Genomic DNA, 27,695 nt, shown 5'->3' with positions numbered 1-27,695 from the left:
GACAAGGTAGACAGCAAGAGCGGAGAGAACCTGGAAATGAACACACTGACATGTGCCGGGGAGGGTTCACTCAATAAATATTTAGTCAGTGCCTGTTCTGAATGTTGTGGAGCAGTACAGAACAAAACAGTCTGAGTCTCTTCCTCAAGGAAATTATAACTCTTAATTAAAAACTATGCAAACAGGTGACCAATAAATTATGAAGACTCCGCATACCTGAGGAGAAGAAAGCATTAGAGCCAAATGAAGTTACAAAATTAACTTGACACTTATTTAATGATATGCAGAATGGTTACTGTGCTGCACAATAATTTCTTTTGAAGCAATTCTTCCATCTGTTCCTTCATTTCTGTTCTTACTGCCACTGCCCTCTTTGGGTTCTTGTTAGTGCTTATGAAAACTAATGTAACAGCCTTCCACTTGGCCTCCCACCTTTGGTCCAGCTTCTATGATGCTGCTGCATCAGTATTCCCAAAACGCAGGCTTTTAAGTCAACACTGGCACAAAAACCTATAGTGACTCCTTCTTGATAAAAGTGAAAAACAAAAGTGAAAATGTCCTATTCCAGAATTCTAGGGCAATTGAGATCAGGTATAAACTTATCTTTTCAACTTAACCCTCTACTACTCTGCCATGTGTACCCTAGTACATATGATTAGATGCATGTGCATGCCTAAACAGTGTGTTAAGCTGCTAGCCATCCCATGAACATGAATTGTGTGTGCAAGACACTATTGTATCTTTGCTCATATTATTTTCCATGCTTCTAAAGCTTTTGCCTTTATTTCTGTAGTGTTTTTCCACGATTAGCTTCTCTTCTTGAGCTTTAAGATACAAATTTCCAAACATTTTGGGATACCTCACAAAGATGGCTCATACAGCTATCACACAATATGAGTCAAAACTTTATCTCCTTCATAAAGAAGATGTCGTATATATATACCATGGAATATTATGCAGCCATCAAAAGGAATGAAATCTTGCCATTTGCAACGATGTGGATAGAACTGGAGAGTGTTATGCTGAGCAAAATAAGTCAATCAGAGAAAGACATGTATCATATGACCTCACTGATATGAGGAATTCTTAATCTCAGGAAACAAACTGAGGTTTGCTAGAGTGGTGGGGGGTGGGAGGGATGGGGTGGCTGGGTGATAGGCATTGGGGAGGGTATGTGCTATGGTGAGCGCTGTGAATTTTGTAAGACTGTTGAATCACAGACCTGTACCTCTGAAATAAATACATTATATGTTAAAAAAAAAAAAGAAGAAGATAGCAGGAGGGGAAGAATGAATGGGGGGAAATCAGAGGGGGAGATGAACCATGAGAGATGATGGACTCTGAAAACAAACTGAGGGTTCTAGAGGGGAGGGGGTGGGGGGATGGGTTAGCCTGGTGATGGGTATTAAAGAGGGCACATTCTGCATGGAGCACTGGGTGTTATACGTAAACAATGAATCATGGATCACTGTATCAAAAACTAATGATGTGAGAGGGTGCCTGGGTGGCTCAGTCGTTAAGCATCTGCCTTCAGCTCAGGTCATGATCCCAGGGTCCTGGGATCGAGCCCCGCATCGGGCTCCCTGCTCGGCAGGAAGACTGCTTCTCCCCCTCCCACTCTCCCGGCTTGTGTTCCCTCTCTCGCTGTCTCTTTCTCTGTCAAACAAACAAAAAACTAATGATGTAATGTATGGTGATTAACATAACATTAAAAAAAAAACAACAACTTTATCTCCTTCAGCTACCAAACAGGCCCTCCTTCTGTGTTCCCGATCTCAGTTAGTGGGGAAGCATCACACTATTGCCCAAGTAGATGCTTACTTGGTAAGTCATCTTACTTTCCTCTTTCTGTTTTACTATCATATTTAATTAGGTCAACAAGGCTCATAAATTTGATTTCAGTTCCCTGATTCCAAAATGGACTTTGGAATCTGACAATAGTATCTACCCCAAGTGTAAACATTATATGATTGCCTAGCACAGGTCTTTAATGACTCTTAGTTTTCTTCCCTCATCACTGCTCTAAATTAGGCTCATGCTTATTTATTTTTATTTATTTGTTTGCTTTGCCCATGCTTATTTAGAAATTGCATAATATTGAATCCTTTGGCTGCTAATCTTTTCAACTTCCCATCAAGATTCTTCTTTCCTCTCTCATCCCTTTCTCTTTCCCTCACTTCCTTCCTTTTCCATCTTATTTTAAAAGGGTTTATGTCTGTTAACTTATTTATACCACCCCCACCCCAGCTGACAGCTACTTTTCAGAAATATATCTAACAAGGTCACTCAAGTAGATTGAATTGTTTCCAACTCTTCACTTTCTTTCTGTATTAGAACTATGCGTCTGTGCTCTTTGCCAAGGGATCTGCATTGTATCCCACTGTGATTGAGTTACTTCTTCATCCCATTGATGTTGGCCGTGTACTTGCTTGGCCAATGGTACAGGTAGAAGTGTCAGTGTGGCAATTTATAGATGAGGCCTCGCCCCACCTTTACTGTTATCTAGTAAACATCTATGTCCTACATCCTTGCTAACCCTAAACTAAGTAATTCTTTATTTTAGAAGTATAATTTTGGGGGGCATATCCATTTTATAACTAGTATAACTCCGTACCTTTGCTCCTGCCATTCCCTCTGCCAAGAATACTGTTTTTCCTCTGTTCTCCTGTTGAAATTCTATCCTTTCTTTAAAGACCCTTTTTAAATATTGCCTGTTCTGTGAAGCCTTCTCCAGTGCTACCCTTACTCCCAAGTCAAAATTAATCATACCTTCTCCTAGATTTTTGTGGTAATTTGCATATGATTCTGTTATCGCTAGAGATATGAGTATCTGTCTTCTTCATTAGACTCTCACCCTTTCAGTGAAGAAACAAGGTCTTAGCCATCTTTGTCTCTTAGGTCCCAGTGAAGCATCCCATACATTGCAGGCATTTGCCAAATGTTTATTAAATTAAGTGATTTAATGAACACATGAAGATAAAGTGACAAATTCAGTGGCATGGCGTCCACTTATAAGGGACATTTGTATTTTGTGCTACATCTTATGAAGATGGAGGCTATTTTTCTATCTAACATTAATGTACAACTATTTAAAATGATTACATACCAAGAACCAATTCCAGGTAGTATGTTGTGTTACGAAATGCACTGGGCTTTGTTTCTATAAACCAGCATCTTGGCTCTACTGTTAACAAGCTGTGTAACGATCGGCAAGTTACCTCACCTCTGCAAGCTTCAGTGTTCTCATCTGTAAAATGATGGTGTTGGGCCAATGATCTCAAAGTTGCTGCATAATTCCTACATCTTGCAATTCTATCTTTTGTAAGTTAATATCAAATTAGTGTCAGATTTACTTATCCAGTAAAGAAAAAAGAAGCCCAAAGGCAAAACTTAAAAAAAAAAAAAAAAAAAAAAGACAACAGGACATTTAGGCTGAAGTTCAGACGGCGTCCACGCATCTTTCATGAGTTGTCAGCAGCATCCACAAGAAGCACTGCGACTGCTTTCTCAAATTACCAGCGCTGAGACTCTTTTCCAGTAGGAACACCCGCAGAACAGAGCTAGACAGAGAGTAGCAGGGGCTGCCAGGCCTGCAGTACCGCCGAGCGTGAATGGGAGTCAGGCACAGGCTGTAGTCTGAGAGGCAGAGTGGTGGGCAGGCATTAGGCATTCCTAACAGAGCTTCACAACAAATTGATCTGATTCAACTTGTTGAATCCCAAAGTGTGGGGAAAACCCAAGCTGGGACAGAAATTGGAGTTAGCAGTGAAAGAAGCTTTAGTCTCAAAAAAATTGGGATACGTTGATACGTTTTACTAAATACCTTCCTTGTTGCTCTCAGTGTTTTGTTATTCTGCCCAAATGCAAATGTTATTCTGCATTGACTTTCCTCTAGGAGCCTCTTAAAGCAAATCTGGCCTCAGAGAGGGCATACTGATAACATCACAGGCTACCTAGCATGCAGAGACTATTGACCCAGGACAGTGTGCTCTGTGGAATCTGGGGTGTTAAGGGAGCCAATTAGGGGGCAGCTGAACAGGTGAGGCTCTGGGACTGCCTAGTCTACCTCTGTCAGGGTACCCCATATTTTAAAGTGTTTTACACAGCCAAGAAGAGGAAGAAGAGCTCTCTCTGCTTTAAAAAAAAATGTTTGAAAACCATTGATCTAGAAGACTTTTGTAAGATTACACCACCACTACAGTTCTCTTTCCTCTTAATCTCTCAGTTTTATTTGAAATATTCTGGATTTGTTATATCTGTATGGACACATATGTGTTGCCTGTGATTCCTCCTCTCTGCCTGAAACCAGCTTTGTCTGTTCAGACAAGGATAGTATTTTAGAAACTGATGGAGCCACAGGATGAAAGCTGTAGCAAGAAGGCAATAAAAATAGGAAAAGGAAATAAAAAGAGGGAAAGATATTGTATTATAATAGATTTGGGATTACATAAAAATTTCTGGGGTGCTGAGATGGCTCAGTCAAGCATCTGACTTGATTTGGTCGGCTCAGGTCATGATCTCAGGGTGGTGAGATCGAGCTCCGCGTTGGGCTTGGCGCTGGGAATGGAGCCTGCTTAAGATTTCCTCCCACTCCCACTGCCCCTCCCCACTCTCTCAAAAAATAGTCCCGAATACAATAAGTTGTTAAGTCAGCATTACGATATTGGCATGGTAATTAGATCAAGAGAATAAGGAAGCCCGGAAGTCAATAACAAATTAGATATTTTTATGTCTGAAAATTGTTACCAAATTGAAACAGAGATCCCTTGTTGTCCACTAAAATCTGTTCCCTCCTCTTCCACGGTAATGAGGCTTACTAGAGACAAGATACACCAAATGAGTAAATAAATATCCAAAAAAAAAAAAAAAAGATAACACCAGCTTTGCTTCTGGTTGTTTCCATGAGAATATATTGAGCATGCAAAGTGATGCATGTAACCTCCAGGTCACCTTCAACCTAAAAGATAGGTTCCTTGCTCTAGAATTGCCTTTTATTTTTTTTTTTTTCCCATCTTCTCATGAGCTGGAACATCAGTGCCTGCAGCCCAGCTTTGACGACACCAGCAAAATAATAACCTAGAGTTTGGGAACTGCTTCTCAAACCTGAATGTACAAAAGAATCACGTGGGAAATCTTGTTAACGTGCAGGTTCTAATTCAATAGGCTGGAGGGAGAATTTGAGATTCTGCATTTCTAACAAGCTTCCTGGTAATGCTAATGCTGTCAGTCCATGGACCATGCTTTGAGTAGCAGTGTGTTAGAGGATGACAGAGCGACAGATGGAGGGTCCCGGGTCCTTCCAGAATCGCACAGAGCAGAGCCAATTTGTAAACCTGGACTGCGTACTTCAAGACTGTTACGTGGGAGAAGTATATGTTCTATTCTTTAAACCACTACATTATGGAGGTTTCTATTCTAGAAGCTTCGCCTTTCCTCTAATACAAACAGAATTGAAAATAAAGTAATTTCTTTTTTTTAAAGATTTTATTTATTTATTTGAGAGAGAGAATGAGAGAGAGAGAGAGAGCACATGAGAGGAGGGAGGGTCAGAGGGAGAAGCAGACTCCCTGCTGAGCAGGGAGCCCGATGTGGGACTTGATCCTGGAACTTCAGGATCATGACCTGAGCCGAAGGCAGTCGCTTAACCAACTGAGCCACCCAGGCGCCCCGAAAATAAAGTAATTTCATACATAACATTTAAGGAAGCCTATGCTTCCACTTGACAGTACGTCACATTGTCTCTTGTTTTATGAAGCCATTAATTTTCACAGCCCTTGCCATTCAAAGAAACCTCATTTCCTTTAACTGCGTTTGTTGGCATCTTTCTGTCAATCATGCTAGCATCCCTTTGTGGTAACTACACAAGGTATAAGAGGGGGAAATCGTGGGAAAACCTCAAGTTTCTAGCTTTGAGTCCTTGTACCCAGGTACATGGTGGTGTTACTAGCGGAGAAAGAAGAGAATATAGCCTGACAGGACGTGAATAATTTTGAGACATGAGAAATTAAAGATGCTGTGGAACTGCATTTTAAATTTGGGGGAGAAATCCGAGGAGACATATAACCTTGGGCATCATTCGCAGGACAGGTGGGAGTCTTGGCTCCTCCACTTATCAACTATACGACCTTGAGTAAGCCACTCAGTATTCCTCAGCGTCCGTCTTCTGGTTAGTCATGTGAGCGATAAGAATGTCTACCTCTGGGGGAACTAGTAGGCACGCAGTGAAACAATGCATAGTACTTGGCACACAGAAGCACTCAATAAATCTTAAGTTATTTTTATCGTCAGTGGGAGCTGAAATCATGCATGGATGAGACTACGGAGGGTATGTACTGCGGGAAGAGAAGTGGTGTCAGGACAAACCAACACTTTCAAAGTGAAAGATAAGAATCATACTCAGGAGACCAAAAAAGCAATAGTCAAGACAAGAAGGGAAGGGGGGGAAACTTAGCTTCAAAGAGGGTGTGGTTAGCAGTGGTGGGAGGCTGCAGAGGGGTCTACTAAGATGAGGAAGGAGACAGGTTCATGGGATCTGGCAGACAGGTCACTAGGATTTTATGGAAAAGAGCCCGGAGGCGAGGCTGCCCTTTGTTGAGGTTTAAGTTAGAGATGAGAAAGTAGAAATTGTGATCAGAGCTATTCTTTTCAGGAGTCTGCACGGGAAGGGGAGGAGGGAGATGGAAGGTTTTAGAAAGTACAAGGAAAAGGCATGGGGAGGAGTGAGAAATGAGGACTCAGGGCTGACGAAGGTCTGAAATATAAGGGAATAAGAGTCCAAGGGTATGGGGCGCCACTCAGTTATTGGGCGTCTGCCTTGGGCTCAGGTCATGATCCCAGGGTCCTGGGATCGAGCCCCGCATCCGGCTCCCTGTTCCTTGGGAAGCCTGCTTCTCCCTCTCCCACTCCCCCTGCTTGTGGTCCCTCTCTCGCTGTGTCTCTTTCTGTCAAATGGATGAATAGGATCTTTAACAAAATAAATAAATAAATAAAAGAGTCCAAGGGTGCTATGGGGATTGAGATGAGGTAGAGGATTTTGCCTTTTGTGTTGGGATTTTGCTGGCCTTTCTTGGAAATTATGGCATGAGAGGCATAGTTGGAGTAAGTTTGTGGTTGATAATCTTTGTGTTAAAACAGTTGTAAGGGTCTAGAAGTTACCTGGCTTGGACTCGGTGAGAGCTGGAAACTTGTATGTGAAGTACTGGTAAAGGTCCTCATGTGGGCAAGGGCAGCTATCCCTGGGTACGAACACACAAACCTGACTATCATTTATGTAAACCTACTGATTGCAACAGCCCTAATGCACCAGGCTCAGAGACTTAAACTTGCCTATGAAGCTGCAATGGACCGTGGCTTCTCTCTTCCCACTGGATGTACTTTGTACTCTCAGACTCCCTGATACGACTTTTGTAATACAGACAGCTGATATCATCGGGTGCCCCCCTCTATTCCTGCTCCTTGTTCTAGCCTCTTCTGCTCTGTCCTGCTGCTACCCAAGACTCGGACTAACAGCAGCCCTGAAAATAAACCAGGGCAAGCAGTGCTGGCAGGCAGTGTGCTGCCAAGTCCAAATTCAGGTCTATCGAGTAGTGTGAGGATCAGATCTCCTATAGGCTTTGAGACCTGGGCTTAAACATCACTGTGCTGTTTCATCAGTGGCTCTTAAAAGACTGACTGAACATGAAAGAGAAAGGCAGATCCACTGACCATGGGGCCCCGGAAAAAAGTCTTTGCATCACCATCTAAGTGCTATTGTAGTGTAACTTGGCTGGGAGAGACACGTCTACAGAAAGGATAGGACTATTAATGATAAGAATGTCACCTAACAATCACATGAGACTTTGAATATATCCCAAAGTGATCTCATATGCATTATCTCATTTGTGAGGGGTTTTAGGTGATCTTTGGGAAAATACCCTTTACAGAGCCTGAGACTCTCGGTACCCCATGTAGTGAGAGTCCTTCTGTGGGAACTGAAAGGATTAACACACTGTGACTATTGTTAGGAAGTGAGGTGTGATAGGTCTCTGGTTGTACGTATGCGGCAGGGGAGGGAGACATGCACATGTACAAATCTCTTGCTCGAGGTCCCTTTGTTTACAATCATACTCTGTTATGGATACAATTTCTATAAAAGAATAGGAAGAAACTTAACCCCTCAGAGCTTCGTAAGCGAAGTGTGTTTGGATGTCATTATGGTCGTACAATTGCAGATAATGGTAACGTCTGTATGTTTTCCCCCCGCCAGCAACTGAACCTTGCCGACAGGTTGAGTGTTCAGACACTGAAGACTCCCAGCTTTAGGCATAGGGCAGGAGCAGGGAGGGAGTCATAGCTGGATATTACTCTGTACTACATTTTGGGGGAATAAAGGTAAAGTGCTTTGGACTGGGCACTGTCTCTTAATGCCCTGTGATTCCTATTTCATGACTAAAAGAGACAAACTGAAGTCTAGCCCAGAGAAGCCCTGACGTTTCCCTTCTTTTGACAAGCCTTAAACCATGGAGTAAACTGCAAGTGAAGCAATGGACAACAAAGGGTGCATAAATAAGAAATGTTTTCAAGACACAGGGGCGATCGCCTTCCAGTAGCACAGAAGAGTAGGCTGGTGAACCAAGTAGAAGCACTAGTCAGACTAGTCCAGCCTCTAGCCATCAGGGTTAGGGGGCACCCCTTTTGATCAAAGGCACTGGACTGACCACAAGTTAAAGGAGTGAAGCTGCCAAAACAGACAATCTCTAAAAATCATGGTAGGAAAAAAAAATGACAACAACGGCAACAATGACACAGCCGTCTCTTTATCACTCTGCAAGCAGTGTGAGTGGACTGCCAGTCAGACACGAGTATTTTCAGCTTCCTCTTAGGCATGCACAGAATGACTGCCATTAACGGCATCACCGAGAACCGGGCAATTACCTGCCAGATAAGACCTGTGGGGTCGTGGTGAAGAGATCAGTAGAACCACTACTCAGTACACCCGTAAACATGGTCACTGGAGTTGAATGATATTATTGAATGGTTTTGTTGTACTTCACTCTGAAGTTTTTGGCGAAACATTTTTCTTTTAATTCAGTAAAAGGACATGTTTTTCCTGTCTTTTCACTTGTAAAATCCTTGTTGCAATAATGTTGACCCTAGATCCTTTTGTTAAATATCACTATTTATTTTGATGTAGTTCCTTGCTGCAAAGCTCTTTCACCAAACACGAGCTCAGATTAAAGATGAAGGGGATTTACTGCAACTAGAATAAGGTGCTGAACAATGCTCACCATCACTCACATTTTCAAGCTCTATCAGTGATATGAATTATATTTAGATAAAGATACAGAATCACTTTTCTTTTTCCCACTGACAGTACATATCTGCTGACATTCATGTAGATATTCAATGGTTATGTAGCACACTTAAAACAGACATTTTAAAAGCTACTATCAGTCAGGAAAATTGTTTGCATGTTATTAGTCTCAGCAAAAAAATTCCCCAAACTTGAGTCTTCAGAAAATAATGAATGTTCTGAATGCCAATTCTATTTATTTGATATTTAAAAACCATGTCCATTCTCAGAGCCTCCAGGCATGTGCATAATCAACATCACCCACTGACGTACTTCAAACAGATAAATGTACCGTAAATGAGTATACAAATGAATAACTTATGTTCTGTCCAGGTGGGGAAGGACAAAATGAGTAACTTATGTTCTGCCCAGGTAGGGAAGGACAAAAGATATCATTCCCATGGTGGCCAAAAATTAGTATAGGAATTACAGAATTGGAGATCTACCACACATTCATCCATCCGTCCATCCATCCATCCATCCATCCATCCACTCATCTACTCATTCATTTATTCACTCAAATACTTACAGCATGAGCTGTAAGCATTGAGCATCAGTCAAAAAACATGTAAAAGTGCCAGTGCTTAAGGAGCTTACCTTCTAACGGGGGAGACAGATAGTAATTAACACACATAGTAAATAAGGAAATTACGTCAGAAAGTGATGTGTTGTGAAAAAAAGAGAAAGTAGAGCAGGAGAATCGGATGTGCTAGAGAGTGTCTGTGGAGTAGCCGTGTCTGTGCAGGGCAAACAGGGTGGTTAGGGGAAGCTTCATTCAGAAGGCAAGATTTGAACAGACTTACGGGCGGTAAAGTGGCCGTGCCAGCAATCTTGGCAATCTAGGGGAGAAGATTCTAACCAAGTAGAGGGACCAGGAGAGGCAAAGGCCCTCAGGAAGGAGTGAGCCTGGTGTGTCCTCAAGGAATAACAAGGAAACCAAAGGGGTTAGAGCAGCATGTGCAGGAAGAGAGGGGTGGGGAGCAGGTCAGAGAGGTAGTCAGGGGCCAGAGAAGGTAAAGCTCTGAGAGTCTTGGAAGGCTTTGGCTTTCATTTGGAGAGAAACAGGGAGCCAGTGTGAGAATTTGAGCAGAAGTGTGACATGGTTTAGCTTATGTTGCAGTGGCATCACTGGCCACTGTATTGAGAATAGTTCCTAGCAAGGAGGCAAGAGTTAGGAGGGAGACCTCAGAGGCTGTGGAAGTAATAATCCAGGACAAAGAGGCTAATGGGTTGGACAGGGTGCGAGAGTAGCAAAGGTGGTGGGGAGAAGGGGTCAGATTCTGGATGATTTTTTGAAACACAAAATAAAATGTTCCTTGTTCTCTAACACAGACTGGGAATCTGTCAGCTTGATGGCTACAGCTGTGTTCAAGGATTTCAACTTGCATAGAACCATATTCACCTATCATGTGTGGGAATGTATGTTTAACTGGCAGGGTTGGCCTGGCATGGGTCTGTTTTCAATGAGGAATTCAGAGTCCTCAAAAGACTCTTCTGCTCAAAGAAGGCAGCCAATGCATTTGTATTTGATTCAAAGGACAATAGACAAGTGTCATAGGGAATGTTCGATTCTGAGTGGATTTCAGGATCGGGTGCTCTGACTAGGCCCTGGCCCAGCTCCCATAGATCAGCCTTAAGAAGAAGAAGCGTCAAAAAAAAAGTTGCCTCATGAGACATTTTTAGGACATTGGGAACAAAAAGAGTCAGCATAATTGGCACTGGCAACTTCATCAGCAAGCAGAGATGATGCTATATTTTAGACATTGGTGCCCTCAACATTGGGCACTGGCACTTGGTGATGGTGCCCACATTGGCAGGCTTCAGTGGCACTGGCAGAACATTCCGTTGGCACTGGTTAAGGTGCTTTGGATGGGAAGATACTGGGCATTGTAGCCAGCAGCACAAGCATCGGTACCTTTGACATGCTGGGCACCTGCAGCTATGAAGCAGGCTTTGGCAGTTGTTAATAGCAGATTTGGCACCCTCAGCAGGTACTGACAGCACTGAGAGCACTTTTGGTAAGTCCTGGTGGCATTGCTTCAAGCTTTGGTGATAAGTAAGAGCAAGAGAGGCAGAAAAGAGCAGATGTCACATGGTCAGTGAGTGGTCTGGTTAATGGAGCACATGTGATGTGAGACACTCAGAACAAATCATTAGGAGGTATTTCAGCAAGGTTTAGAATACACAGAGAATTGTAACCCCATTTTGAAACTCTGGCTGGAGTTGCTGAGCACTCTTATTTTTATAGTGAGGGACTAATCTAAGAACTATTTCACTACCATTGGCAGTCACAATAAACAATATCTTGGCCCTTATGAAAATGTTTCTAGCCTCATAGTCTTAGATTTTTTTGGTCAGTTCAGAATTTTTAATTACCCCAGACATTGGAGTGGCTTAGAATTTTCAGCTGTACTCATGTGAATCCTCAGTAGAGAGTCAGCTCTTAACAACAGTTTTAGTAGTTATTATTTATTTAATTCAACAATAAATTTAATGCACAAAATATATATGTCACATCATCCTAGGCATTATCAAAATATAAAAGTGCCTAAGGTTCCCTCCTTCCAGGAATATGTAATTTCCTTGGGTATATATTTGAATATAAGAAAATAATTAAGTGCCAATGTTTTTATAAGCTCCAGAAAAGAAACTTGAGTGGATTGGAGAAATTTGGGAAGAGACTCTTCTATAGTTTCTCTTGGGGTTAATATATGGGAAAGGAAGTGAATCTCTCTCTCTCTGTGTGTGTGTGTGAAAGTGAGTGTGCATGCACAAGAAACAGACAGAGATAGACAGAAAATGGATGAATATAGGCATCCATTTCTCCTTACTGTCTCTAGATCTAGCAGGAACACAGGAAGCGTCCTCTGCCTGGAGTGACTTCCTCAATGCTCTATTTAGCGAAAAATACTTATTAATTCTTTAAGATTCAGCTCAAGCATCATCTACCTATCCAGAAAACCTTCCTTGACCCTCATGTACTTAGCCTTTCCCTCCTCTGTAGCAGGTTTTTGGTTTTTTTTTTCCACATAGTAGTTTAGTTTTTGACATATTTGTGTCCAAAATGTAGAACTCCTTGAGGCAGGGACCAAATGTTATCCAGTTTTGCATCCTCATCTCTGAAGCTAGCAGAGGGCCAAAACAAACTGACTGTCTGATTGAATGGATGCACGAATCATAGATTCACTGATGAACTCTGGGCATATGGGTGTTTGCAGACATTATGTGTCTGGAGTTGCCCTATTCCTTCATCTGGTTCCAATCCTACCGCGGATGCTAAGGTCTTGGGATGCAAGGTCAATTGCTATTTTGTGTCTACATCAGTAGCACTTAGAAAAGTACTCTGTCAAAAGTGGACACCAGCAATGTTTATAGATGATGATGTAATCGAGTCCCAGAGGTAAAATGCAGGGAAATCAATCTTCTCTACATCTATGCAATAATCTCTTGTACATTTGTGGAGAAAATTTCACGTTCAAAAGTTTCTACATTTACCTCTTAGTATTAGAAAACTGTAAACAACCCTTTCCCAACAAGCAGTGGCCTCTAAGTAAAGAAGCAACTGAGGGTTAAAACCGGCGATGCATTGAAGAAAAAGCTTTTAACCTGTTGGGACTCTGCGGTTCATAAAAGATAACCTTAAAGGTCATCTCAAGTATATCCATTTAGCACTATGCCATCACAGATTCATACAAGTAAAGCGAAAATGTATTTTCTCTGGAAGACAAGAAGGAAGGAATCTGGCAGTTTCCTGAGTACTCATTTTTTCTGATAAGCACAGTAGTTATCTGCTAACTTAAAAAAAAAAGCTGAACTTCTTATTAAAATAGAAGATGCTAGATCTGTGGAAGGCAATGACAATAGCCAGTCATTTGTCTAAAGGTGGAAGCGTTGACAGGCTATCCACAGAGCAAAGACATGTGATGCTCTGGTGATTGAGGCACTAGGGGAAAGCAGCTGAGGGCACAGACCCTGGAGCCAGGCTGCCTCGTTCCAGTTCAGACTCAGCCACTTTCTAACTGTGTGACCTTAGGAATGTTACTTAACTTTTCTGTGCCTTAGTTTCTTCATCTGTAAGAGAGAGAATTAATTAATTTTAAGATTTAAATGAGTAACTGTGGAGTTAGCCTAATAGTACCTACAAAAGTGCCTGGCACACGGAAAATTTCTGTTTAAGAAAGTGTTGGTTGTTAACACAGGTGCTTGCCTACAGTGTCTTTCTGAGCATGCTCAGGAACATCCTGGGCAATGTGGATTCTTATGTAGTTCTAGTGTATTCACTATGGGTCTACAGATAGACCATCAGATTAGAACCCAGAGTCAAAAGATGGAAATCTGAGATCTCATTAATCACCGACAAAGAAAATTATCAGAAAGAAATACCAGGTAATGAAAAAGTGCTTAGCTTAGGGTAGGAGAATATTAACTCTGTTGCTAGTTTAGCCTGCTCCATTGAAGCTGAGTATGGGTATCTGCTAGGGTTCAAAGTATTTGACTTATTATAGCTTGAAAAGCAAAGTGATGGATGAAATGGATGAAATTCATAGCTGGATTAGTGGCATGGGCTGTATTTCAGAGGATGGTTATTACAAATGAGAAACAAACAGCATATCTAGCCATCTGAACAAGTAAGCAACTGTTTTGGGTCACTTTCTGCTCAGAGTATCATGAGCTATTTCAAAATTCCCCATAGCAAAGAAGTTTTTAAGATGCATAGGAATAGCTTTCTTTTTAAAAAAAATTATGTTATGTTAATCACTAAATCACCATACATTACATCATTAGTTTTTGATGTAGTGTTCCATGATATGTTGCATATAACACCCGGTGTTCCATTCAGTACGTGTCCTCCTTAATACCCACCACCAGGCTAACCCATCCCCCCACCACCCTCCCCTAAGGAATAACTTTTGATTCGTCTGCCTCCTCCTCCAGGAACCCTCTCCTGATTTCCTGTACATAAGAGACCTTCCCTTACATTTAACATCCAGAGCTTGTATTTTTACTTTTATTATAGCTCCTGCATGCTCTGCTTTGTATTAAAATCACTTGGATGTTGGTTCAACCTCCTTTGCTAGACTGTAATCTCTTTGAAGGCAGATACTGTGTAATTTCATCTTTTTTTCTCCTTGCATTGTGTCTGAAACATAAGTAGATACTCAATGCATTTGTACACATAATCAAACACAGACTTCTCACTTGAGTGCTATTGATCAAAAATAAGAAATACAGCCAAATTATATTCAACTATTAAGTTAGCACTTAATTCAATTATATGGTAAAGGGGGGGATGGCACATTCAAAATAGTGGATATGTTCTTTTATTTATTTATTTATTTTAAAGTTTTATTTACTTGAGAGACACAGAGAGAGAGAGAGAGAGAGCAGAGCAGGGGGAGGGGCAGAGGGAGAGAAACTCAAGCAGACTCTGCACTGAGTGTGGAGCCCCAACCAGGGCTCGATTCCATGACTCTGAGATCATGACCCCACTCAAAATCAAGAGTTGGATGCCTCACCAACCGAGCCACCCAGGCGCCTCAGATATGTTCTTTTAGATCTCTTCTGTAAATTTACATAGTTTTGCTTTTCTATGAAATCACAATGCGTTCAGCAATTTACTGGAACTGCACTAAGGTCTGCCCACTCAGCTTCTCAGTTCAATTCTATGCCATCTTATGCTGCATATCTTTACTGAGCCCTTGCTGTTCAAAGTACTCTCTGTATCCACTACTCTATCACTTGCCACTTAGTTTATGGACCTGATTACATTACCCCCTAAGAGATGCAGACAGGATGCCCTCTAAGTATTATGTTTATTCATTTAATTTCTTAGATAGGAAGGCCCTAGTTATGATTTTAAACACCTTTTCTTCTAGCTCCTAATTGGTTAAATGTAGTAAAAAAAATAATTAATTTAGTGGATAACAATCAGATTCAACAGTTTTGCCCTCTTCTTAGCTAGAGAATGAATAATTTGTTCTGTGAGAAATCCACAAGTAAGAATGGAAAGCTCACCATGCAATGCATTCATGGGCATTTTTAGCCAGAGACTTATATTAGGAAGTAAGTCCATTTTTGTTACTGTGTGGCTCCAGGCAAGAGCAATGGCAAAAATTCATTGAGTTTTGCTAATTTAATGAGCATTACTAAACAATTACAAGCAGTCATTCCTACTATTAATTTAGTGCTTCTAAATGCCAGGCACTTCCTAGGGATTTTTAAACTTAGAACTCACCATTACCTAACACGGTAGGTTCTACTACCATCTCCATCTCATTGATGAGGAAACTGAGGACTACAGAATTTAACAACTTGCCCAAGTGACACAAGTGGTAGGTGGCTAAACAAGGATCAAATTAGGTTAATTTAAAAGCTCACGAGAGTTCATTTTTGCCAAATTCCAAGTTCTTTGAAGGTGCCTTACTTGGAGTATTTAGCTTAGTCATCTCAATATCCTCTTAGTACCCTTAGTGTGCTTTGAAATATAGTGTTTAGACAACGCAGTGAGGTGGTAAAGAACCTCAGGTTAACTGCCTGGGTGTGAATCCTACTTTGCCCACCTAAAATTGAAATGCATTTATACATCCTCTTCACTCTGTCTACACCCTGTTTGTTTAATTTTTCTATAACACTTATCATTACTTGAAGTTACATATGTTTACTTCTTTTGGTCTGCATCCCCCTCTAGGATGTAAGCTGTAAGAGTGCGGTGACTTTGTAGGTTTTGTTTCCTGACATCAAATCCTCAACACCTAGAAGAGGACCTAGCATGCAGTAGGTATTTCATAATATATCTATCGAATGTATAAAAGGAGGTTTACTTTGCTTATTGTGTATGCCTGCAGTAGTAATTTTTAATGGGATGAGGGAACCTCACTTTTTTCTTGGTTCACCTTCAATTTTTTAAAAAATTTAGTAAACATAAATATAGTACATAGGCTATGCCAGGCTCCATTTTAAGTACTTTACAAATATTGACTCATTTAAGTCTTGCAACACCCCTATGAAGTAGGTAAAATCAGACTCAGGGAATCTGGCCATGTTCCCAACCATTATACCATGCCGCTTCCTGGCTGATTCTTCTAAAAATGTCATCTCCATGGAGCTTAATGCTCTAAAGTTGTGTCTTCATTCTCTCCTAGAGAGTGCCCTTCTCTCTTGCCCATCTTTCCTTCCTCTCTACCCAGATTAAAGAGGAAAATAAATAAGATTATTTCAATTATTTTATTTTATTCCATTATGCTTTTCCTTCTTTGAAACAGCAATGGCTACTGTTAGTAAAGTTTTTCTAAGGCCACCTTCGAGGGTAAACAAATGGTTTGACTCCCAGTGAGCCACTGGACAACTGACATGGTCTATGTCTGCCTTTCTTCTTTTCCCTGTCTGTCTCCTTCCTACTTTTCTAGAGCTTCTGGATCCCTGGCACAATCCTTCCCTTCCAGCCTTGAAAAGGGAGTTTAGTGATGTATGGAGGTTGCAAAAACTACCTTTTAAGCCTGAAACTTAAAAAAAGGCCCAATATTATAAACAATTCTTTTTCTTATGTTTAGTCATTTGGTCCTTTCCTGTTCTTTTTACAGTTTCTCTCGAAAATACACAGGCTATCAGAGCCTTGGGTCTCTGATATAGCACAGTATTCGCCCGGGAGGCATTTGTCATGAGCACAGACACTTGGGATTTAGTTCCACTTCTGTCGCTAAGAAACAATCTGCCTCAGGGCAAGTCATTTAATATGGCCTAGACTTGGTTTCCTCACCTGTGAAAGACTCAGGAGAGATATTGAGCTGGATATTTTAAGGTCTTTTGCAGCTCTAAATTGTGATCTTCTTGGAAGAATTATGTAAGGAAGGGAAAGTGCCCAGATATCAAAGTTCCTCTACTATTACTACTGATTGCAGTATCACTCCAAGGGAGCCATTGTTCTTTATTAAATGGGGGTGAACTCAAAACTGAAGGATGACAGCTGCTGGGGACGGCAATAAATCAAAACCTATTTATTTGCAGAATTCCTCCTCTATTTCTCTGTAAATATCAGGGGGGATTACGAGTACAAATGATATTTCAGCTCTCTGGTCTACATAATAAACTATTCCACCATAAATTCATTTAAAAGAAAACATTAAAAGACCTTCCCCCTTTAGCTTAGGAGAAATGTAGCAGTCATCTTGCTTTCTGAAACTGCAGAAAAATCTTGGAACAGAGCATCGGTAAGTATGCTAGGACTGCACTCTGCTCACACCCAGCAGTTCTTGGGATATCTATGCAGCCCAATCAGCTATAACTATTTCGTACTCTGTATGTACTGGGCTCTGGCATTTCAGAGGGCCCAGAGAACTTGATAAACACCAGCCATTCCTTCTCCCAATGTACTCCTGAACAACGGACTAGTTATTGGTCTCCATGTGTAAACAGAAAGCATAAGGCATGGGGGGAGAGGTCACTCTAGGAAAATGCAAGCCATCAGGGTTGTTAGGCTAAGAAATAATAGAAAAGATCTGAATGATTTGCTGTCACTTTAAGATTTATATACTACAAATTGCCTAAGTTTATCACTTTAAGGTCAGTTAGTCTGTCCTTCTTCCCTATTCTCCAACAGCACCAACTGTTGGAGATAATAATTTCTCCTGAGAAATAAGTAAGCTTTTACACTGACCTGACTGATCTAAGGGAGCATATCTGCTTGTCACAGAATCATAAAACACTTGCAGGACTGAATGGAACTTGAAAGGACTCTCAGACACCACAGTTTGTCTCACCAAGGACTAGACCTGAAGGAAATAGAATACCCTATGCTTTGGGTTAGACTGTGGGTCCAATTGTCTATTAACTTTAAGATAGGGCCCCTAATGCTAATGGTGCATGTATGTGTGTGAGATTTTGTTTAAGAGTCTGTCTTTAACTGGATGTTCATAGGGTGGTAGGGCCAACATTGGGTGGCACAAAGTTTAAGACATCAGCTGGCAAAAACAAAGAAATGTAAGTAAAAGAATGAAGGTAGATGGAGAGTGAGTGATGGCACGGGGGAATGAAGAGTTACCCTGTCAAATGTATCTTGAGAGCTTCTGTGCCCGCAGCCTACGTTTTGTCATTGCCCTTCTGAAAAATAGAGGAAGAAACAGGAATGAGCTTCTATCATTTTTCTAAGTGATAGGGAAGTAAGACTGAACCTTCCTTTCTAGACTTTAAAGAAATTACATTGGTTAAACGCTTTTTCCCTAAAGCTTATATGCATCTTCATCAACCATCAAGACTAGAATTAACACACATCTGAATTTTAAGGAACTTGCAAGAACTAGCATCTTTAAGAGCATGGTTTTAGACAGGAAGCCAAACTGGGATAATGGCACTTCCATAGTACTCCTTTAGGGCTCTGAAATAATCCATGATCCCATTGTAATAGCTATAACTAACTCTGGTCCTCTGTGATTTGATTCATTAATAAAGTGTTTGGAAACAAAACTAGTACTTTTGGAGGGACAGGGTTTGTATTCTCCAGTTTGCCAGTTTCCACCACTCCATATTGTCTTGTCTTTAGTAGTATTTGAGTTCTCAATCCCTGTCAGTTTCTCTCTACATCCCTGCTCACAAACTTTTTTTTTTTGGTCTACTGTTGCTTTTATCTATTTGTTCTGAATATGTTTTAAAAATTTATAATGTTTTATGGGATTGCTGATTTGTGTGTATCACTTACATCAGTGGCGTTTGGATCATGAAGTCTTTATGTGTAACTGGCACATCTCTGGGGTCTCTAATTTGTGTATCATTGTATCATATCATGCTATTTCATACCTAACTCTTCAGACCAGAGACATGTACCTCTTTTTTGAGTGGCGATTGCAAATGTGGCTTCTAAGTCATTTAATTGTGAATATCATAGTCCCATGAAGATGGCCCATTGAAATAAAAAAAGCCCTTTTTGTTGTTATTGCTGATAGGTTATTCCACTTTAATCACAAATGTGGACCTGGAAACTAGACTCTAAAGTGGACCGTTATAAAGTGTATTTGCAGTGAGCAGACTTCTGAGGTGATCCCCCAGTGATCCCACCTCCAGCTATTTACTGCATCTGTAAACACCTCCTCTTGTGTGTGATCTTAATCTAGTGACTTGATTCTCATGAATAGAATATGGCAAAAGGAGGGCATGTTACCAAAGACTGTGACTTCCATCTCCCTAGCCCTTTCTTGTCCTCTCACTTGCTGTGCTGTTGAAGCCAGATGCCTGTTGTGAGATACTTTATGGTGAGGCCCACATGACAAGGAATTAAAGAAAGCCTTCAGCCAACAGCTTATGAAGCACTGAGGCCTCAGTCCAAAAACCCCTGAGGAACAGAATCCTTCCTACAAACAACCACGTGAGTGAGCGAGGCAGTGGGTTCTTTCCACTTGGGTCTTGAGATGACTGTAGCCCTGCCAGAGACCCAGAACCAAGGACCCAGCTAAGCTCCTCCTGGATTCTTGTCCCATAGAAACTATGAGATAATAAATGTTGTTTTTATATGCCACTAAGGTTTAGGGTAATTTCTTATGTAACAATAGGTAGCTAACACAGAGTCTTGTTTTTCTATGGGAATAACAGATAACTCTGTTTTGTTTTGTTTTTTGTTTTACAAAAATCTCAAACTGAAGATAGGAAAGGGGATGATTTAATCCAACCAGAGGTATTCAGTGTCATTCAGTGAAAAGAATAATTGAAAGTATGTAGCCCAACAAATACTGGTTAAATTGAATTGAACTTAGAAATGATGAGCAGCTGAAATGTAAATGTTCATTATGCAGTAAAGTAGAAGTAGGCTAGCAATGATGAGCAAAACTATGAACACCAGAAACTGTACTATGATCAAGAGTCCTGTGATAACAACACTTACTAGACATCAAATGTTGTTGAGTTTGAGTTTTGGAGAACTCCAACCTTTAACTGAGGAAAATGAGCAGGGGAGGAGAGAGAGCATCAGAGAGGTAGGAAGATAGCCAGGTAATGAGGAGGGAGGAGGACAAAATAAGACAATACTGACAGTTGACATGAGTGTAGGAACCTATTAAAGCTGAAGTGGGATGAAGGTGGAAAGGGACATATGGACTTTCTTCCCTCCCAGTTACTGATAACCTTAGCACTGGTTGTGTGGGGTGGTATAACACAGGAACTAGTTAGACCCAAGTAGGCTGAAGGATCGGTAGGAGCACAGTAAAGGGGATAGTGAGTATAAACCACTACTCAAAAATTCCAAAGATAAAAAAACATAAAATTATTTGGAAAGAAAATGTTGAAAAAGAAGTGAGCATGTGACGTAAAATTTGCTGGTGTGCCAAAATATCTTCAGGGTGAGAGACATTAATAGAGAAGACACAGGGGCTTTGACACAAGTCTTGCAAACCTTTAAAATGAAGATGCTCTGAATTTCTGACTTCCAAGTGTTATATTGTCAAAAGACAAAAGACATTATGCCTTTTTAAAAGGATTTTAGAGGATTATCCAAATACTTGGTCATATGGAATTCTTACCTGGAAAAAGGTAAATTACGTGTTGCAAACAAGTAATCAGATTATTTCCCCAAGTCTAGGGGACAGAAAAAGTCCAATATGCTAACAGTTTCTAGGGGAGTAAAAACAAGCCACCTTCTCATGAAACTTTTGGTATGTTTCCTTTCTTAAAAAGAGAAAAGGGTGAAATTTGATCTTCAGAAGTTCTGGGAAACTTTTAGACCTAAGAAAAGACTGAGCTGGGGTTGGTGAGGAAAGTGGAGACCGGGTGAAAATGGATAATTGAGCTTTGCTACTAAAGGTCAAGCATTACAAAAGACAGGGGGAAATTATGAGTGGAAGAGAGGAATTAATGTGCTTACTGTTGTAACTATGTCTATGCTTAGAATACCTTCCATGAGTTTGATGTATCAAATGTACTTGAGAACATGCAGACCTTTGCATTGGTGAATATTTCAATATTATAAAGGGCATATTACAGAAAAACTATTCTTACCAAAGGAATAAACTTTTGTCTTTGAAACTTGAAACAACAAATACAAATAAAGCATGAAAAACATGCCTTGAAGTGTGCTAACAGATCAAGATTGCATTTAGCAAACCACCTTTTCTCTGTTTAGGAACAATCTCAGGGATTCCAAAACACAGTATGTTAATTAAAGGATTTCAGGTAGCAATCATGGAATATTTTTCATGACAGATGAAGAACACAGATATTCTGAAGACTAAAATTGCATAAACAAAACAAAGAGACACAGTGTCCCTTTTGCAGCAGTGCAAAGTTAGAGTGAATGCAAATGAATGTGCTGGCAGTAAAATTACACTATTAACCATCTGAAGATTGGGCTCATTACCTAAGAAGGCAAAGCATCAATTTGTAGCATTATAACATTCTGTTTGTGCTGCTGAACACGTGTTTGGATGTTTTTACATATTCTCTACTCATTTGGGTGCATAGTAAGCACTTTCGCATCAGCCTCTTGATAAAAGCTTAATTTTGTATTGTTTCTGTTATATTGTTTTCTCTAATGGGAATGATATTCTGTCTTAAAAATAAACACTCCATTTGTTCTCCAAATAATTCCGAGTTCAGGTTCTTTTGTTCTCATTATCAAATGGCATATACACAATTACGGGTCTATCTTAAGATTGAGGCACTCTTTGATTTGAAAAAATGTATATTTGAATAACGAGAGGAAAATATTCATTCAGTCGCTCATTCTTTTATTCTTTAAATGCACATGTATTGAGCTAAGCACACTGGGAAATTCAAGGATGGATGTGACACTGTCTCTGCCTTCAGGATGTTTCTAAGGCGGAAGTGGTAGAGTATTATTAGTACCTTCAGAACAGGCAGAGCTATCAAATCTCAGAGGAAAGAGACAGCAGTGTATTACTGCCTTCTACAAACATTTTTGACCACCTATGATATGACTAGCACCGCTGTAGGGGCTGGGTATATAGGAAGGAACAAGATAGTCAAGGTCCCTGAGCTTATGGACCCTCCATCTTGGGGGAGAGGTGAAAAATAAGGAAAAAACAAACACATAAATAATATAACTTCAGGTAGCCCTAAGTGCCACGGAGAAACTAAAGTGGGGTAATATGAAGGACAGTGATAGTATGTGAGTGTGACATTGAGGTCACGAAGGCCTCAGTGAGGAGAGAGCAGCTGAGTAGAGATTTGATGATGTATAGGAACAAGGGTATGAAAATTTGAATAAAAGGCTTTCTAGGCAAAGAGACCAGTATGGAAAGCCCTTGAGGCAAAAATGAGCTTGGTATATTCTGGAACAAAAAGAAACCCTATAACTAGAGTTGAGGAAAATGGGAGAGTGAGAGATGAGGCCATGAAGGTGGGAAGGGGCCAGAGCCTATTGACTTCTGTAGGCTGTGATAAAGATTTTATTCTAAGTGAGAAGGGAATCCATTGGAGATTTTATTTTATTTTTATTTTCTTTAAGATTATTTATTTATTTATTCATGAGAGATAGAGAGAGGCAGAGGGAGAAGCAGGCTCTCCGCTGAGCAGGGACCCCGAACGCGGGCCTCAATTCCAGGACCCCGGGATCATGACCTGAACCGAAGGCAGATGCCCAACCATCTGAGCCACCCAGGTACCCTCCATTGGAGATTTTGAACAGAGTGTGCGTGATCTGATTTACATTTGAGAAGGACTATTCTGGATGCTGTGTGGAAATTCAAATGTAGAGTGGTAAGAAAGGTAACCAGGACAGAGATTAGGTATCTATGAATTATCCAAGCTAGAGAGAACCAATGAGAAATTGACTCCAGTAGTCTAACCTAGAGATGACAGATAGAACCTGTTGTGGCAGTCCAGTTAATGGTGGTTGGTTTGGACTAGGGTGATAATTACCAAGGTGAGAGAAGTGGTTCCATTTAGGGGAAGTTTTATAAAGGAAGTGATATGGAACTATTTGAGCTGAACTTGACAGGCAGGCTTGTGACAAGAGGGTAGTCACTTATTGATTTATTGAGTGCCTACCACGGGCTGCACACTGAGCTCAGTGTTGGTGGTACAGCAGTGTAGAAGTCCTTGCAGAGAATGAGGAGCAAACTTGCTGAGGAAGTAATATTTTAAGATACAAAAGTAGTGAGGTGAACAATAGGCTTATAAGAATTACTTCTGAATTAGTTCTGAGGCCACTTTATTGTTTTCCTTTTACTGTAGAAAACTGTACGATCAAACTCCTTTGTATGCGTAACTCTCCTTGAATTTGCAAAAGTGTTAAGCTTCTATTAGTAGACACCCAGTTCACTGTCAGTTGGCAAATTTCATCAGATCACTTCCTTAGAAACAGTGGTTAATATTTATCTTTCTTGTTCTAAGGAGAAATTATAGCCTCATTAGAAAGGAAAAGAGCAGAGGAGAATACAAAATATATGGTAAGTTCATACATTTAGGTGCAAGTCTAACTGTTCATCTGCTTCCAGTCTTGCCCCCTGAATCTTTTCCCAGCTGGTTGACCCTACTTCAACTTTCCCTCCTTCTCGCCTATTGTAGACTGCCTCCAAAATTGACTGGCCTAAAGCAGTCCAGTCATGTCTGTTCCCCAGAGCCTACCGAACAAATTTCAAATTCCTTAGCCTGACATAGACTGACCCAACCTACTTTTTCTGCTTTATCTCTGACTATACTCTCCACTCTCTAATTGTTTAATCACACTGGATTTTTTTAAAAAAATTACTTAAAAAACTGTGGTGAAATAAAAAAACATAAAATTTACCACCTTAACCATTTTTAAGTGTACAATCTAATGGCAATGATTAAGGACATTCACATTGTTAGGTAAATCCCATTGCATTTTAAATCACACAGTATCACTATTCCCCTAATACTTTTGGCAATTTATATTTATATTTATATGATTTCTGCTGATCCCTGAAATGCTTTCCTTTTCCTTATCATTTAAAGTCCTACATTATCTTGAAGATCAGTGCTCAGATCCTACCTCTTGCTTTAGGCTCCTATGAAACCTTATCTGGAAACAGAAGGTCAACTCTGTTGCTAGGTAACATAGTGCTTACAGTTAAAAGGACATGTTGGTTGGCAAACTGCATCTAGACTGGGAGGATTTATACATTAACTATAAATACCTGATGGGGATGTGATACTTTGGTCTTCCTTGAGTGATGACTCTTGTAATTAGGCAGATTCCTTGCCCCTGAAGGCTAAGTCTGTGGAGTTGTACAAGAGATAATGCCTCTCATGGGGCATGAGGCTTTTAATTCAGGAACATTCCCACACCCACCCAATATTGATCTTGTCTTCTTATACCTGAGTTGTCACCTGAGGGACGTGGACTGATGTTTGTACCAATATAAGGACTCGCACTGAAGAGAACCCCTGAAGGCGCCCTGCTGGTCAGTGGTGTTTCCTGTATGACATCCTTCTCATCCACCTAAAGCCAAGTTTGGCCCACAGTAGTCTTGTGAGTCTGAACATTTCACTGGACCTAAGAAGAACTGCTTTGGGGAGTTTAATCAATATGTAGAGATGGTGTCCTAAGTACTAACAGCCCTTTCACATCTGGTCTGAAGACTGCTGTATATAGGGCCAGGCTAAAAAAGCATTGCTTACCTTTGGAAGAAGCTGGATTGCCTGTAGAATTCTTTGTCTGTGCCCAGAATTAAGGATTCCAATTTCCAACAAATCCTGATCTTCCATAACATTGCTTCCCTGAAACAAACCCAGAAATGTTACAAGTTAAATTAGGTATTTTTACTATGGGTAAATAATGATTTATTTAATGCAGAGAAAAATAACCAACAAGTGAGCTGATTTTTACAAATGAAAACAGAGTCATTCTTCTATGAGGGTGAGGGCAAGTAGGAGGTCACCTATGTGACTGAGGTGAAGGTGCTGGGAAAGCTTCCTTCCTCTCAGAAATGCTCTTATGGCTCAATATTTATGGTTGGGTTATCTGCATTGGGGATTCATTTCTGTGACCTAAAACTCTGTTTCCCTAAAAATGTGAATGCTTTTGAGAAGAGTTGCCCTTTAGGATCTTCAGTGATCTACCTATATGTTGACATGAATGAATCAGTTTTTTCTTCCCCTGAAAACAGATTGTGAGAGGAGGACTGATTAAAAAATTGAAATATACTAGGCTAGTTAAAATTGGGAATTAATAATTAATCTTAAAATATTGAATGCCAGACATCTGATCAAGATATGGGGATACAACAATGAATAATTTGCAGGTCCCTGCCCACAACTGTCTTTATTCTTTCTAGTCCAGGGATGGAAACAGATTTTCAAAGGCAGGTAGAATGCTGTGAATGTGCTATGATGGTGACACATGCTTGGGAACCCCAAGGGAATCTGGGGGGTGTTTTCAGCGGAGATGATGTCTGATCAGATATCTGAAGCATGGTTCGGACTTAGCACTCAACAGAGGAAGGACACAAGAAAAATTATGTACAGCGTCCTGTGGGTGAGAAAGAACATAGCATATTAGGAAGCACTGGGTTCTTGGATGAGTTGGAGAGAGGAACAAAAGGTAAGGCTGGCAAGCTAAGCCGAAGACAGACTATATGCACATTGTATGCTAGGCTGAGGAATTTAGACTTCATCCTGACCATAACGGGGAGCCATGGATAGATGGTAAAAACAGGAGTTACATATGAGATTCTAAATTTATAAAGATCAATTTAGTTAAGTTTTAGATCAATTTAGTGGCTGGGCCTCAGTTTCCTTACCTATAGCATCACAAAGTTGAGCCACACGATCTCCAAGGACTAGTCTAGTCCTGAAATTCTTTGATTTCAATGATTTTTTAGGCCTCTGATTAATATTCTAATACAAAAATTTATAGATTGTTTATTTTGTCCCTAAATTTTAGTCTTTTGTAGCTTGTAAGCTAGTGTTTAAATTGAGGGGTCTATAGAGAAGTTCAGAATTCAGATCACTCCTTTTCTGGACAAATCAAACTGTCTTATTAATGTGTAACAAAAACACTATGAGTAGAAATTACAGAACACATATTTATGGAGAGCAATGGGTACTGACAGATATTTAAAGCAAAAGAGAATGAATTTGAAAGGGCAATCCTGGGAGCATGGAGACCATTAGGAGCTACCACAGTTGTTCTAGAGACAATGTGGGCTTAGACTGAGGTAGTGGTGGTCATGGGAAATAGAAAGATATGGGTGGGTTTGAAACTATCAAGGAGTTTGACACAGTGACTGAATGCATGTAATGATGGAGAAATGCAGAACACATAATAGTTCCAGGCTTGGACAATGGTGGTGAATCACGATGTCTTTTCCTGAGGTAATAAAGGAGGATGGGCCTGTCTACATGGTACAAAGTGAGACCAGTATCTTTCCCTGTACAGGGACAGAATAGATGAATATAAACAATTTAATATCAGACTACATTATAAATGGATAATTGATTGTTCTTAGAAAGATTAAAGCCATAAGAATGGTACCATAGCTTGAGATTTAAAATGGGCATTCACTGGGCAAAAACATTCCACCTACTCATGATATCATTCCTATGCTTAAGCTACCCTGGCCTTCTCAGAGGAGGCAGAACGATCCAGGTATAGAGCAGCATGATAATGAAAAGCCTAATGAAAAACAAATAAAGCCAGTCTTGGCAAAATGCCACAGGAAACATTGCTCTCAAGAAATTACTCTGTGCACACAATAGAGCATGGCTAAGAATATAAACGGCTTCATTTTGAGAAAGCATTATTATTTCCAGAAATGGACCAGTATGTCCTGAGTAGGATATATGATACCATTCTGTATTTGATTTTTAGTCTTTAAAGTGTTTCCAAAAGGAGTTAAAAGGATCTTAAAAAACAAAAACAGAAAAAAAAAAAAACAAGAAACAAAAAACTTTGTCCATCTATGTGTTAGACCATTACCAGGTTTTCCATGGGCTAAATTAGCAGCCCACAACATTAGCTCACACACATTCTTTGGTGTGTCTGTGTTTGTCTTCTGTCAGTGTGTCTTCTGCTTCAGTAATTATAGATACCTACTATCTACAGGTAATCCTGAAAATTTGATTTCAGTATTTGAATACTGAAATGATATGAAGGATTAAATCCTTAAAACCACTATTTTTTCTCTAAACTACCAATATACCATCTTTCTCTTACCTTCAGTAGGAGGAACCTTTTTGAAAAATTGTAGGGAAGTTAGACATCTTCTCTTTGGGTCAAATTTCCTAGCATATGGAATAATTACCAAACACTTTTGAAAAATGAGTGAAAATTTGGGAAGCACAGTGCAAATGGTGAGAATGTGCCCAAGGGGAAATGGTACTAATTGTGGAAATGTAAAGAAAAGGATTCACTGTCCCCAATGAGGCATGCTGTTAGAGATTTTCTATTTTCTCTCTTATT

The 27,695-nt window shown here is 40.3% G+C and overlaps 1 protein-coding gene across 15 annotated transcripts in view; it reads right to left on the bottom strand.

Moving 5' to 3' along the window:
- The window catches only part of ANKS1B (ankyrin repeat and sterile alpha motif domain containing 1B), a 1,107,306-nt gene that overhangs the window by 287,144 nt on the left and 792,467 nt on the right, over positions 1–27,695 (bottom strand). For all 15 annotated transcript variants that reach the window (XM_073900444.1, XM_073900442.1, XM_073900438.1 and 12 more), the window contains one exon: positions 24,914–25,012. In XM_073900444.1, coding sequence (XP_073756545.1) covers positions 24,914–25,012 — 99 coding nt within the window. The remainder of the gene's footprint in view (positions 1–24,913; positions 25,013–27,695) is intronic.

Source organism: Callorhinus ursinus, unplaced genomic scaffold, assembly GCF_003265705.2.
Source record: "Callorhinus ursinus isolate GAN/ISIS: 27379988/994484 unplaced genomic scaffold, GSC_fseal_2.0 scaffold14, whole genome shotgun sequence".
In the NCBI taxonomy this organism is placed as follows: domain Eukaryota; kingdom Metazoa; phylum Chordata; class Mammalia; order Carnivora; family Otariidae; genus Callorhinus; species Callorhinus ursinus.
The sequence above is the reverse complement of the archived record's forward strand: the minus strand, read 5'-3'. Positions and strand labels throughout refer to the sequence as shown.